Source organism: Merops nubicus, unplaced genomic scaffold (genome assembly GCF_000691845.1).
Source record: "Merops nubicus isolate BGI_N331 unplaced genomic scaffold, ASM69184v1 scaffold2486, whole genome shotgun sequence".
In the NCBI taxonomy this organism is placed as follows: domain Eukaryota; kingdom Metazoa; phylum Chordata; class Aves; order Coraciiformes; family Meropidae; genus Merops; species Merops nubicus.
Genome location: NW_008615477.1, coordinates 46,370 through 59,424, shown reverse-complemented (window position 1 = coordinate 59,424; position 13,055 = coordinate 46,370). Strand labels below are relative to the sequence as shown.

Here is a 13,055-nt window from a genome sequence, read left to right as displayed (position 1 = left end):
AAAGAGTGGGCAAAATCTGAAACATGAATACAAGAGAAGATAAATGAAAGACCTCTGGAAAGAGCTTGTCAAGCCCCTGTTCCACCAACACTGGTAGTGGAAAAAAAAAACAACCCAACCTTATGTGAAGCTTTGATTCATTTGAAATCTGATTTGGGAGTGAGGAGAGATTCTGAAAACACTGAACAGTGATATTTAGAGAAAGCACTGTTCTAATTTTTGGCTCTAAAAAAAATCTTTTACCTAAATTTTGAAAAGTATCTAGTAATATAACCCAGAAGATTAATGTTGTAGTAAGTCTAATAGGGAATTTTCCAGAGCACAAATTTTTGAACACCTGTGGAATTAGTTTCAAATAATTTTTCATCTTGAAAAGCTCTGTTTTGTTCTGTGTGCTGTTGTGTAAGCCCAGCTGCCTTTGAAGCTGAGCTCTGCCTTCCCTATTTGATCAGGAAGAAGATCCACAGGAGAAGTGGGATGCACAAAAAGACCTACAGGAGAACTAGGATTTGCATGCAGACTGAGATGATTTAATTGTGCATTTGCTGCATAGATATCAGCCAGTTTTTTTCTGCAGGGTTTGAAGGAGAGGGAAAGGGCAGAAAGCTTACAGGTGCAGAGGTTTTCTTGAACTTAAATGCAAGGAAAGAGACGTTCTCTATCTGTTTTGAGGGGAAAAACTGCCCTCCTGATTCAGCCTCAGTATCTGCCCTTTCTGACAGCACCTTCTTCAGAAGGAGGGTCCAATGTCCACCCCAACGACAGATGGTCAAGCCCTGCTCCCACAGAGACTGTACACTAATCTGTTACAACACAGATCCCTATCTATTCAAAATAAATGACTGGATAGGAAATCTGTGCTGCCAAACAGCTTTCTGTGTCCCTTAAGCCCCACAGCAACACGTGCCCTCAGTTTTGGGTACAGACAGCTGTGGGGTGCAGGACAGGCAGGGATGCGGGAGTGTGAATGCTGCAGTGAAGTGAGTGTTTTATGCATTTCATTTTAACACCCTGCAAAGCACATCTGCAGCCTTCCTACAATGGCAATGTACTTCTTTTCAGCTATAGAGCCTTTAAATGATCCTGGTCTCATAAAAAGCAACCAGTCTGCTGAGACTAACCATCCAAGCTGAGTGCGAGACCAAGGGTAGCAGGCGCAGGGTCAGTAAGGCACTGATTTTCTGGAAATGTTTAGAAAGTAGGTATCATTTTGTGAACAAAAGGGTCTAAAACCACAGCAGAGAACACAGCACGAGCAGGTACTGCACATGCTTCTTCCTGCAGTCATTCAAAACCGAGATCATGACCATGACATCCCTGCTCAGGCCATGCCAGCCCTCACCTACTTCCCAGGAGCCGTCCAGTGCTCTGCAAGCATCAGTTTTGCAACAGGGGCATCAAAGTTGTTTTATACTTGCTGCCTAATCAGGAGTTTGAGCTGGAGTTTCCAGAAATGAAATACTAATGATTAACAATTGATTAGTACAACTGCATCATCTCAGGTGATTATCTGGAGAAGTGATTGTAATCTGCACATTTGGATTGCCTCCAAAGACACCTGGTTTAAACTCATATTGTTTTGTCCCCTACATGACATCAACATGAGTATCTCTACAGGCGTTTTCATTTCTAAAGGGAAGCAAATTGTGCTTTGCATTTTAATTTACCATGACAACTGATTTTCTCCTAAATAATCATTTCTTAGAAACATAAGAAATTCCTACTTTCACTTGCCATCTTGCAAATGGCTCATCACCGGCCGCAAAGTGCACAGCCTCCGTCTCTGTAACGTTCAGGGGAGGAATCTGGCAGTCAACAGCTTCTGAGCTGAGAAAATCTGCTTTGGTGGTTTCTTGTTCTCTTGATATCCATTTGCCATTGAGATGCTGTAGTAAAACAGAAGGACAGTGCAGAAACTGAAGGCTCATATAAAGAAATTCCAGTTGTCGACATATGTTTATATTTCTAATTAATAATATAAGGCATTTCCAGATGGTGTATTTAAAAGACAAGATGTTACTGTAGCCACAGTGAAGAGCAAGCCATGCTCATCTATGCACACAGTCTATCGATTTGGGAAGTGCTGTGGTCTGTGCTTGGGATGAGCAGCTGAGGAGACAAGGTAAGGTGGTGGAGCAACTTTGTATTTCCTCCTGGAGCTCAGCAGCTCTTTGTTCCTTGAAGGTGATGTTGGCAGCTTGTCTAGATCAGCTGCACAAGACATCGCTGTTGATATGAGCCTGTGGAGCCCTAAGTAGGTATGGTAAGCAAATCTCAGCTCTGCTTCATTAGCACACTGAATAGGAATCGGGCTGAATATCTTTTATTGAGATGAGTCAAACATTTCATATCTGTGTACATTGATACACCAGATAATTCAGTTGTAGAATTGCCCGTGAATAGTTGTTTATAATAAAATTATAGTGTTAGCGGAAGAGATGTGTTTAATACTCATTAAGACTTCTGATTTTGTCTTGAACTATGACTAAGAAAATGCAAATAAAAGCCTCTGTAACTATGTTGAGGAAACCTTATATTTAACCACAAAACTTGGCATTCGAATGTGTTTAGGAAAACAACCAAGCGTGTGGATTCCAGATGCACAAAATGAGAAATAATATTGTGATTTCAGGCTTCACTGGACTACAGTGCAGCTGAACCAAACAAGAGTTAAACAAAACCCTACAGAGAAAACTAGCAAGAAAACTAGCTGTGACTTTCCAAGGAACTCGAAAAGGGGAAGGGCTGAGTCCCTCCAGCTCCCCTTGCTCATAGCAGACATGTTGGCAATGGGGTTTGAATCTATTTGCACCCTGCTGTGGCAGTGAGAGATGATAGCACTTGGCAAGGTTCAAGGTAGAAGAATTTACTATAAAAATGTCAAAGTTTGACAATATCATCAATACTTTATGAGCCCACAGGAAGTTACTTACAATTAATCTGGTGACCTGGCAGTGTAGGTTGGGTGACTTTTTGAATCCAAGGCCAAACACCCGGATCCTGGTGCAGTCAGAGGCACGGACGTCGCAGAGGCCCCTGTTCTCTAAGCCTGTGATTTCCAAAGCCTGCTCTGAAAGGGTGAGATAGATACAAGGCTTTAAAGAGTAGCACTTACATACTGTTCTGTTCTGGTTTATTAGAGGTTTTTCTGTTGTTCCTGGTTGTTTTGGTTTAATTCTTTGCCTGGGTGTCTTCCTTGCCTCCCTCTGAATTTTGAAAAGTGGACCAGCAGTGGTCAAAATGGGAGCCAGCCAACCTCCATTGAATAACTGTCCCATGCAACCAGTACTGCAAGATGTCTCAGTGAGCATTTTATGGCTCATGGAATCAAATAATGAAGCTGCAGCTTCATGTGACATGATATCCACTGGTAATATTTCTGCTGACCCAGGTAACAGGATGGGAGCACAGCTGAGAGGACAGGGTGCCATGCCATAGCATAGAGGAGTGTGAGAATGAGAAGTGGAAACAGCTGAAGATGGCCACACCACCAGGCTCCTCATAATGTAGAACAGCAGTGCAAAAGACACATTTTTTTTCAAAAGCTATGGTTGCAATAAAAGTAGCTACCCTCAGAGGAATGCTTCTTTGTGAGGGTTAAGTCGTTAACGGGAGGCTCTCAGCTCTGTAGAGTCAGCACAAATGTTGTCCACCAGCTAAGTTTCACTTAAACCCTATTTTGATCACTTAAGTAGGACTTAAGTGATGTACAGCCTGTGCTATCCCCTTTACAAGGTTGAATTTTACTTGTTAATGTTTTTAAGATGTTTTATGATTCCCAGTTAACATTTCATTTGTGTTCTGCTGTGCTTCTGGTATTCACCATTTAAAATTGATTATTGCTTTCACATTGGGGTTATTTTTACAAAGGAAAAAGTTTGTTGGATGGCAGAATTCACAGCTTGACTTTAGAAAAAAAAAGAAAAAAAATGGGCAGATATTTACACCAGCAGTTGGATAACACAACACTCAGAAGGCCTCTGATATCCTAGGTCAATAGCAGAAGTCAGGATCATGGTTTCATGTTTTTATTGATAATATTTGTAGATCTAACGGTCAGGAGAAGACACTATGATGACAAATAACTCAAAGCAGGACATTTACTTCTTGTTTTCTGAACACTTAATAGCAGGGGCATGACCAGGAGCCCCTGGAGACAGGTCATGCACCAGCACAGTGTAGTGGAAGCTGTTTTCCCTGTCCCATGGTGGGAAGAGGCTGCTCAGCCTGTCCTCTTCCCTGCCCCATCACCACACTCTGGCAAAGCAATACTGCCCACCAATTTTCTCTGAGCTGCGGCTTAACTAAAACAGAAGCTCTGTTTCACCTAATATCTTAATGGTACATTGGCTCAGCCCGTTCAGGGGGCAAAATGCCCTGAGCTGTTTTGATAACCATCCCCAGGACCTCGCTGTTCCTTCAGGGTCCTGCTGCAGAAGCCGTGCCCAGGGTGAATGCAGTTTAACCACTGCCATCCCACCAGACTGCAGCCCGAAACAACAGAGCTGCACGACTTTCGTTTTTCCAGAGAAGGGAAGAAAAGCAACATAAATATGAAACATAGCGAAAAGACTTTCTGCAATTCTGAAATGCTTTTAGCTTCTCTTTTATTCTCTTAATTGATTTTATTGCAGCAGTATTAGCAGCACTGTTGGACACTTTGCAATATTTACAAGAAGAGAAACGGTTTACAGCTTGTCAGCATTCATCAGTTAGTTGTGGATTCCTGTAATGTACAAAACTATTAGTCAGATGCAGTGAATGGTTTTGATAAATTGCCTTCTTCTGTGGTTAGTGAATAAAAATTTTTTAAAAAATGCTTCATTATGTTTTTCATGAGATTTTAATAGTTAGCCCCAGTAGTACTGAGGTAGCTCACTTTGCATTAACATTTTCATTAGCCTTGCAGATTTTCAGGCTTCTGTAAGATAAAACCTCATAGCCTGGGAAGGTGTGAGACACAGGCATGTGCTGCTGCAGCCATTCTGCTTCCAGGAAGAAACTCTCAGGTTGGTTCCTTGTTGACGAGCCCCACGTGCTTCCCCGAGGGTTTCCTCACACCTTTATAGCATCCTGATCCTACCATGGCACTGTTGGCCAGGGCAAGATTATCCAACCTTGATGCTTTTTGAAATGACTTCCAATATCAGCACGGTATTTCATACTGATTTCTTGCAAACCATTCTGTACACACTCTTACACAATACCTTTAAACGGATCTGAATCTGGAGGAAATATGTCATCATACATCTTTGGATACTTTCTCTTGAGATTTGCCATACTGTGGGTTAATCAGAACGAAAGTGAGATTTCTTCTTCTGGTGAAAAGGGTGAAAGGTTCATGGAAGAAAAACGCACCCTGTGTTTTCTGTAGTTTGATAAAAGTGGGGAAGGTTGAAAGAAGTGATTCTGCCCCTCTGCCTTGCTCTGGTGAAACCCCACCTGCAGCAATGCATGCAGCTCTGCAGTCTTCAGCACAACAAAGGCATAGACCTGTTGGAGCAGGCCCAGAGGAGGCCACAAAAGTGATCAGAAGACTGGAACACCTCCTCTATGAAGAAAGGCTGAGAGAGTTTTAGGGTTGTTCAGCCCAGAGGATAGAAGACTCTGGTGACAGTTTGTTGTGGCCCTTCAGTGCTTTAAAGGGGGCCTATAAGAAAGAGGAGGACAATCTTTTTAGCAAGACATGTTATGACAGGACAAGGGGTGATGGTTTTAAACTAAAAGAAGGGAGATTAGACTAGATAGAAGGAAGAGATATTTTGCTATGAGAGTGGTGAAACGTCAGCCCAGGTTGCCCAGAGAGATGATAGAAGCCCCATCCCTGAAAACACTCCTAGGTGAGGCTGGATGGGGCTCTAAGCAACCCACTCTAGTTGAAGATGTCCCTGCTCACTGCAGGGGAACTCCTTTAAAGGTCCTCTCCAACCCAAAACATTCTGTGATTCTACAAAAAAAAGGGAACTGAACTGTTGTTAGAGTGGGCTTTTTTCTGTTCTCTCAGCTGGCTGTTTCAAGCATCTCCACCTCTAAAGGGAGGAATACACAGCATGGTTGTGTGGGAGACCATATTTAATTCAGTGCTCTGTTCCTTATCTCTAGCCAGCTGAAATGTGGTACTGAAGAGGTGGTGGAGTCCTTATGCAGATTTTTATGAATCCTTTTGCAGGAGGTGTTGGGAGGAGAGGTAGGAGACGGAGAAACTCTAATGAAAAATCAAAGTTATTATAATGACTCCTTTTTAAATAAATGGAGTTCAGACTTTATACCTGAGTACAGGCAGTTCATCACTTTTGAAAATGCTCATTATGTATTTCTAACTGGTTTTCAAAATATTCCATGTAATTGGCATAGGAATTTTAGGCATGTTTTTGATGTGATTTTTTTTGTCTGTCTTTCCCTCTGCCTTCTACTTTTCTTGTGTATCAGCCAGTTTCAACCAAACATGGAAGGTGAAATCTCAATGCCATGAGCTTCATCGAAGTCTCATGACAGTCGGGAGCAGGATACTCACCTATACAGATCCTGCTCTTGCTGGAGGAAACCCAGTCATGGTTTGGCTGTTGTGCATTGCACCCCGTGTTAGTGGGTGAGTAGTTAATAAACTTGTTCATGGTGTATGCTCACGGGCCAGAGGGGTGGAGATGTGAGAAGGAAATATTGGAGAGCCTGGAAAACCTTAGCAAAAGAGCTGCGAGTAGTTTAGCAGAAGGCTGGAGGGGAGAAAGACAGGAGCAAAGGAAAGAGCTGGGAAATATTGCAAAAGTGCAGATACCCATAGAAAGTGGAGATCATGGAGCCCTGAGTGTCTGGTATCTGTGGAGTGGCAAGTCAGAGGCAGGAGAGGAATCTGTGGGAAATGAGGCAGTGCATGGAACAAGCTTGTGAAAGGTATGACTTGTCTCAACTAATAATTTATGTTTAGGAGTGTGAATACCAAAATATAACAAAATCCAGAACATCCTCCTTCTTTTCTTTGTATGGCCTATAGGCCAAAAATATACTTTGATTTTTACTGGTAGATTAAAAACTGAAGCTCAGGGTAGCACCTGGGGCCCAGATGGGTGACAGGGTGTAGTCATGCTATGGAGAGGGTTTTAGGGAGCTGTGTTTTCACATTCACTGGCTCAGACATGGGTATCCCAGCACATCTCTAATGCCTGGTCTGCACATACACCAACTAAAGACACCCATCATGAAAAGCAAATCAAGAAACAGGTCACAGGCACTGGGTATGGTCACAGCTTTGCTGAAGTGCAGAAGAAAATTGCCCATTTTGTCTAATTGCACTACCCTTGAAATCCTATAGTTGATTGAGCAAGCTGCTATGCCAGAGCTTGCTGGTGTGTTGTGGACATCTGACTGTTGCAGCTCTGAGGGTTCTGTGTCAGAGCAGACTGATGCTTAGTTATCCCAGTCTTGGACAGAGTAAGTCTGAATTTCCCTCCATTCAAATACATGCACAAATATTGTATTTCTTGCTGTTGTATGTAGGGTTATTACACCAATCATATACACAATTATTGAATGCATTACTCTGGAACTCATGTTATTTGTAACCCAAAGCTCATTTGAAAATACTCACTAAGAAAAAGTATTAGCAGCTTATATGTTGTTTGCCAGGAGCTCTGTGTATCAGAGACCTTCTGGCTTTTAAATGCAGATCATGTTTGTCCCTGCTTCCAAAACCAGGTCTCAAGGAACCAGAGTTTGTCATAGTACCAAACTCTAGACCTATGATCTTTAGCTGGCATGGAATGAATCTGGTTTTCTGCTTTGAAGGTCTGTGGTACTCAGCATGGATTACAGAAGTGAGCCCTGGGAGAATATGGGAAAAATGTTCTGCAAGTACTCCCTGGCGTGGGAAGCAGGTTGGCTGCATTTCACGCTGAGAGCACCCATGTGCTGCAGCAATATGGTAGAGTATTTTTGCTTTAGAAATCTCACTGTGACATTTAATGTTTATTTGATCCTTCTATTTTTAAAAGGCTTGCTAACAATTTACCAGTAGAAAGGAAGAGGTGTGTGCTGTTCACTATAGACTATTGTCTTTTTTCTAGGTGGCCTCAGTAGGTGGTAAAACACCAGATGTGGTTGTGTATTCATGGCACTTACTGGCATGCCAGAGCAGGTCTCAGCTTCAGTCCCTCAGGGGCACTTCAGGGCAGAACCCCTGGCAACATCTTGCAGCTCCCCATGAATAACTGCAGTGATGCCACTCAAAGGGATTTGGGCGTGAGGGTGCTCGTGGGTGTCATCACAGTCCTTATGTCCACACTAGTCTCCAATTGGTTATTTTTAGTAATTTCCCTGTCTTTACAGTTACTGAATTAGATTAAGATCTGGTTATTACTCTTGGGGTTTTACTCACAACTGGTTGAACATTCTGTGCTGGTAGATTCTTTACACAACATAAAGCATGATATAAAGTCATTATAGGTTTGCTCTACATTTTTGGCTTTAGGCAGTTTAAATCAGACCTTTCAATGTTTTGCAGGTTTTAATTCTATAGCTCATAAACTGTCATGAATTTGTTATTTATCTTGTGTGTGTTTGAGTATTTGGGGAAGGTTGTTAAGGGCTTTTTGTTTTGTTTTGGATTTAACAAGATTTAAGGCTCAAATTTCCTGCAGTGCCTGCAAGCAGCCTGACGTAAAGAAGTTATAGGCATGCATCTGGAGTGTCTGGCTCTGGTCAGTTTAAATCAGATATGTAATTTCGTAAACTTTTCTAGCATTTAATTCTATATACTTCAGAAAATGGTTTTGTTTAGCCACATGTTTCACTGAACTGCTTTCATTGCTTTGCATTAAAGCAAATAAACTAATCACCAGAAAAGACTAATCTCCCTGATCTGATTTGCAGGGCATAGTATGGATCACTGAGCATGCAACCTTCTATGTCCCTTATCATGAGGATTTGATATCCTTGTAGAATTTGGTTTCTATTGACTTTGTAACTATCAAGCTAATAGCCCCCTTCCCGCTCAGCCAGGTCTGTGCTTTGAATGGAAAAAAATGGGAGTTAAAGCAGTAGTTTAAGGCTGGTATTGATGTTTGCCTTTTCAGATGCACGTTTATTGCATCTGTACCATCAAAAAGTAAACTACACTGGCTATGAAAAGAAGAAAAGCATCAAAAATAGCATGAAGCTTGTCAGTCCTGGAGAATTACCCACAAATATGTTTTATGTGACTGTGAAAAATCTGGCTCCATCAATATAAAGCAGAGTGCATAGGTGGCAGTCAGGATGCATCAATACTAAGTTAGGTTCACAATGTTTTATTTCTTTGGATTCTTGGCTGTGTTACTTTTGTAAATTTTATATTTCTTACTAAAATTTTTGTGGTTGGAAATGTTCATTCGTTCTAAAAGCACGAGAGTGGTATTTTCAAAAGCAGGTAAGTCCTATGTTCAAAAATTTGTTTTGACAAATGATCTCAAAGACTTGATATTTAATTATTATGCCTACTCGTTATGCCTTTTGGAATTATGGCCACTAGTACTACCTTTGATTTTAGTTGAAAAGAAGGTGAAGGGTTTAGAACATAAATCTGGTGAGGAGCAGCTGAGGAAACTGGAGCTTTTTGGCCTGAAGAAAAGGAGGCTCAGGGGAGACCTTCTCACTCTTATCAGCTCTGTGAAAAGAGATTGGAATGAGGTGGGGGTCGGTCTCTTCTAATAAGTGATAGGACAAGAGGAAATGGCCAGGGAAGGTCTAAGCTGGACATTAGGGAAAACTTCTCCATTAAAATTGTCAAGCAGTGGAACAGGTTGCCCAGGGCAGTGGTGGAGTCCCCATCCCTGGAGGGATTTAAAAGCCATATAGATGTTGTGCTGAAGGACGTAGTTTAGTGATGACCTGGATTAATGGTTGGACTTGGTGACCTCAAAGGTCTTTTCCAACCTAGACAGTTCTGTGATTCTATGATTCGTAGCTCACTTAGATGAAGACCACTCTTCTGTAGAATTCTGGGACAATGAAACTGTGTTTTGTAAATAACTACTTAAAATATTTTTTCCAGTTTGCTTTCAGTATTAAATCATAGATTAGTTTAAGTGGAACAAAGATAACTGAAACCAATAATACCTTGAATTGCATAACATGTATTTTCATATTAATTCTTTATCTGTTTTCCAGTATTATCCAGAAAGCTGAGGAAAAATTTGATGTTAGGTGGAGACAACAGGTCTCAAAAGAAAGGATTTCTTTTTCAAGTTATACAGAACCTCTTTTACAAAGTATTGACATCTTAGTGAAACTTCTTTAATGTCAGCTTGAAGGAAATAAGAATATATTCTTAATATCTTTAAGCTCTATGTAAAGAACACAATCCCAGTGGAATGGAAGAAGCATATTAAAGTGTGTTTTATGTCGCAACAGTACATAGAGATCTGCAAGAAGTGTTCTCTGCTTTACAGAAATTATTACTGCAGAAAATGTGTATTTGACAGAAACAGTTGAGTTAGCTTCTAAACTATAATACAATAGCCCTGCCTCACTTTCTGTCCATCAGCTGTCAAATGAATAACTATGTGCTTGAGGGAACGTGGGGCGTATAGGCTCAGGAAATTTTCAGACCTCTCCCAGCTGGCTAGATAGCAAAACTCAACATTGTGGAATAAAAAAGGCAATAATTAATTTGAGGAAAAAAAGGAAAAAGAAAAAAACGTTTATAAAAAGAGACCTATTTTTTTCTTGATAATATAAATTTCATCAAAGTAATAGTAATTGTGACTTTGGTAATGCTACATCTACCAGAGTCAGTGGAATTACGATGATGAAGAGTAGAATTAAGCCTGGTGACTTACTATTTGAAAAGCAAAAAAGCTTTTTGAAGAATAACACCATTTAATAGTTTCTTCATCTATAGTAGCAGCACTGATTTGGCCAGAAAAGTTTAAGAGTAGTAAGTATGATGATTGTTGTTGTTGCATGTCTGACTCTTCTTTTGAAACCCAGTTTTGATAAACCTACACAATTAATTGCTGAAGCGTGTTGCATTCTCACCCCTATATAAACTGTTTTTCCATATTAGCAAAATGCTTGGTTGTGGTTTTCCTTTGTTTACTTATCTAAACAAATTTGAAAACCTGATGAATTCCACAATTTCAGGTAAATCTCGTTCTGAGGCCTTGATGGTGATATAAAATGCAATTCTCCCTTGAAGGTCTGGGCACACCAACACCACAGGCTGGTTGCAGAGACAGGGGCTACCACCTGTACATACAGTGAATTGTATGTTTCTTTGTAGATATCTTGGTGATTGAAGAAATTAACTTTTTTCTTTGAGAAGTCTAATATGCATTTTTTGCTTTGTATAGTCCAATTTATGCATGGAGAGCTTCTGTTGACCCTGATGTCTCTGCCTGCACTGCTGTGAAGTATCACATCAGCTAAACACAGATTGTATGTCCTAAAAAGTATCCGTTTACTTGACAGAATATCAGCCCTTAAATAGTCATTATGGCACCGTGATCTGGAATTTAAAGACCGGTGTATTGATAGAAGTGGGAAAAACATATTTATATCAAAGTCAGTGTGTTCCCATACAAAATCTTCAAAGCAGATGTTTGACACAGAGAACTGAAATACTCTTGTCTCCTTTCACCTGAGGATCTCAAAACAATTTAAATCTTTCCTTTAAATGTCTCCTTCATATTTTGTCATTGAAAACAGGAATTAAGCTTAAGAAAAAAACACAACTACATAAACAATGAGATTTCTATAATATGTATTTCATTCTCAACTTGCATGACTGGCCTGATTAAAGCTCTGAGGTTATTCTTCCATAGGAGAGAGGCATCTTCATTCAGACCCCACCTGAGGAACTGTAATAGCTGACTCCATACTTCTGTTTAGTGTAACTTATTTTTTAAATGGTGCTTTAATAAATACTATTTAATTAGTGCACGTGAACAACACTCAGCCCAAAACAGTATAATAAATTCACAAAGGTCTGTATAATCATTCTGAAAATAGGAATGTAATTTATGTAATTGCTTTGGCAGGTGGGCCTGAGGGGCCTGTGTGGTTGTGGTTCTCAGCTCTGATAATGCAATTGGGTTCATGGAACTTCTTAAAAACACTATTGGAATCTATTGACATGAAAATGGGATATCTGCAAGTGTGCTGGTAAGTGTTAACTTCTCACCTTCTCACCATCATTTTTGCTCTTTTTGATTTCTTTGCTGACTATTTTTTTTCCCCAGAACTTTCCACACAGAAATTTAAACTTCAAGTGTCATTACTTCACTGAAACTAATTTGTCCTTATTATTCCTCATTACCTTTTATCTTGTAATTGCTCATTAGATCTTCATACAATCTACACATTACATCACTCTATGTGTGCTTTACTAGTCCTGATTATTTTTTTATAAGCAACATGGTCAATATATACAACTGGTGAGCACCAACCTGATTTGCTATCTGTGGTAATTGGATTCTGCATTTAATTACAGGTGGTAATGACATTTTAAGCACCTTATACAGGTGTTGGGGAGGGGGGTTTATGAAATGTTAAGCAACATTAAGAAAGTCTAAGCTTCTGGAATGTTGCCAAATTTCAGAGGTGCCTTTCAACTACAAATTGCAGTTTTTATGTGAGGATAATTATAGCCCTGGCCACCTGGACTGCTCCTGTTGGAGTCAGGCAGAGCAGAGGAGTAAGCCTGTCTGTGAGCCACACTTTGCATCTTCTCTCTTTCTACATGTTTTCATTTACAATTATTTGAAATATGTTATGAGTTATATGCTGATGCCTAAAAATACTGCACAGCCATCTTTGTGTGTGTGTGTGCTGGTCAAAACCAGTGGCAGAATACATTATTACATACTGGCAGTGTAGCTGAGATTGAGTGACCTTGGAAAAGATACTTGAATTATGTTGATGGCCTCCTTGATCTTGGGGGAGTTTTAATTCATGTCTATAATTCCAGCCTGAGAAAATTAGATGGAGATTTGTTTTGGAGCTAATGGGAAAATATATGACCAGCAAAAGGAGTTGCTTTCTCCTTCATTACTCACGTAAATTCTCCTGGAAAGTAACTTTTT

General features: G+C 40.3%; 1 protein-coding gene across 1 annotated transcript in view; it reads right to left on the bottom strand.

The window, feature by feature from the left end:
- VWDE (von Willebrand factor D and EGF domains) overlaps positions 1-13,055 on the bottom strand; it is a gene marked incomplete at both ends in the record, with an annotated part of 124,571 nt that overhangs the window by 71,511 nt on the left and 40,005 nt on the right. Inside the window, 2 exons of the mRNA XM_008942523.1 lie at positions 1,725-1,886; positions 2,934-3,070. Of these exons, the coding sequence (XP_008940771.1) occupies positions 1,725-1,886; positions 2,934-3,070 (299 nt within the window). The remainder of the gene's footprint in view (positions 1-1,724; positions 1,887-2,933; positions 3,071-13,055) is intronic.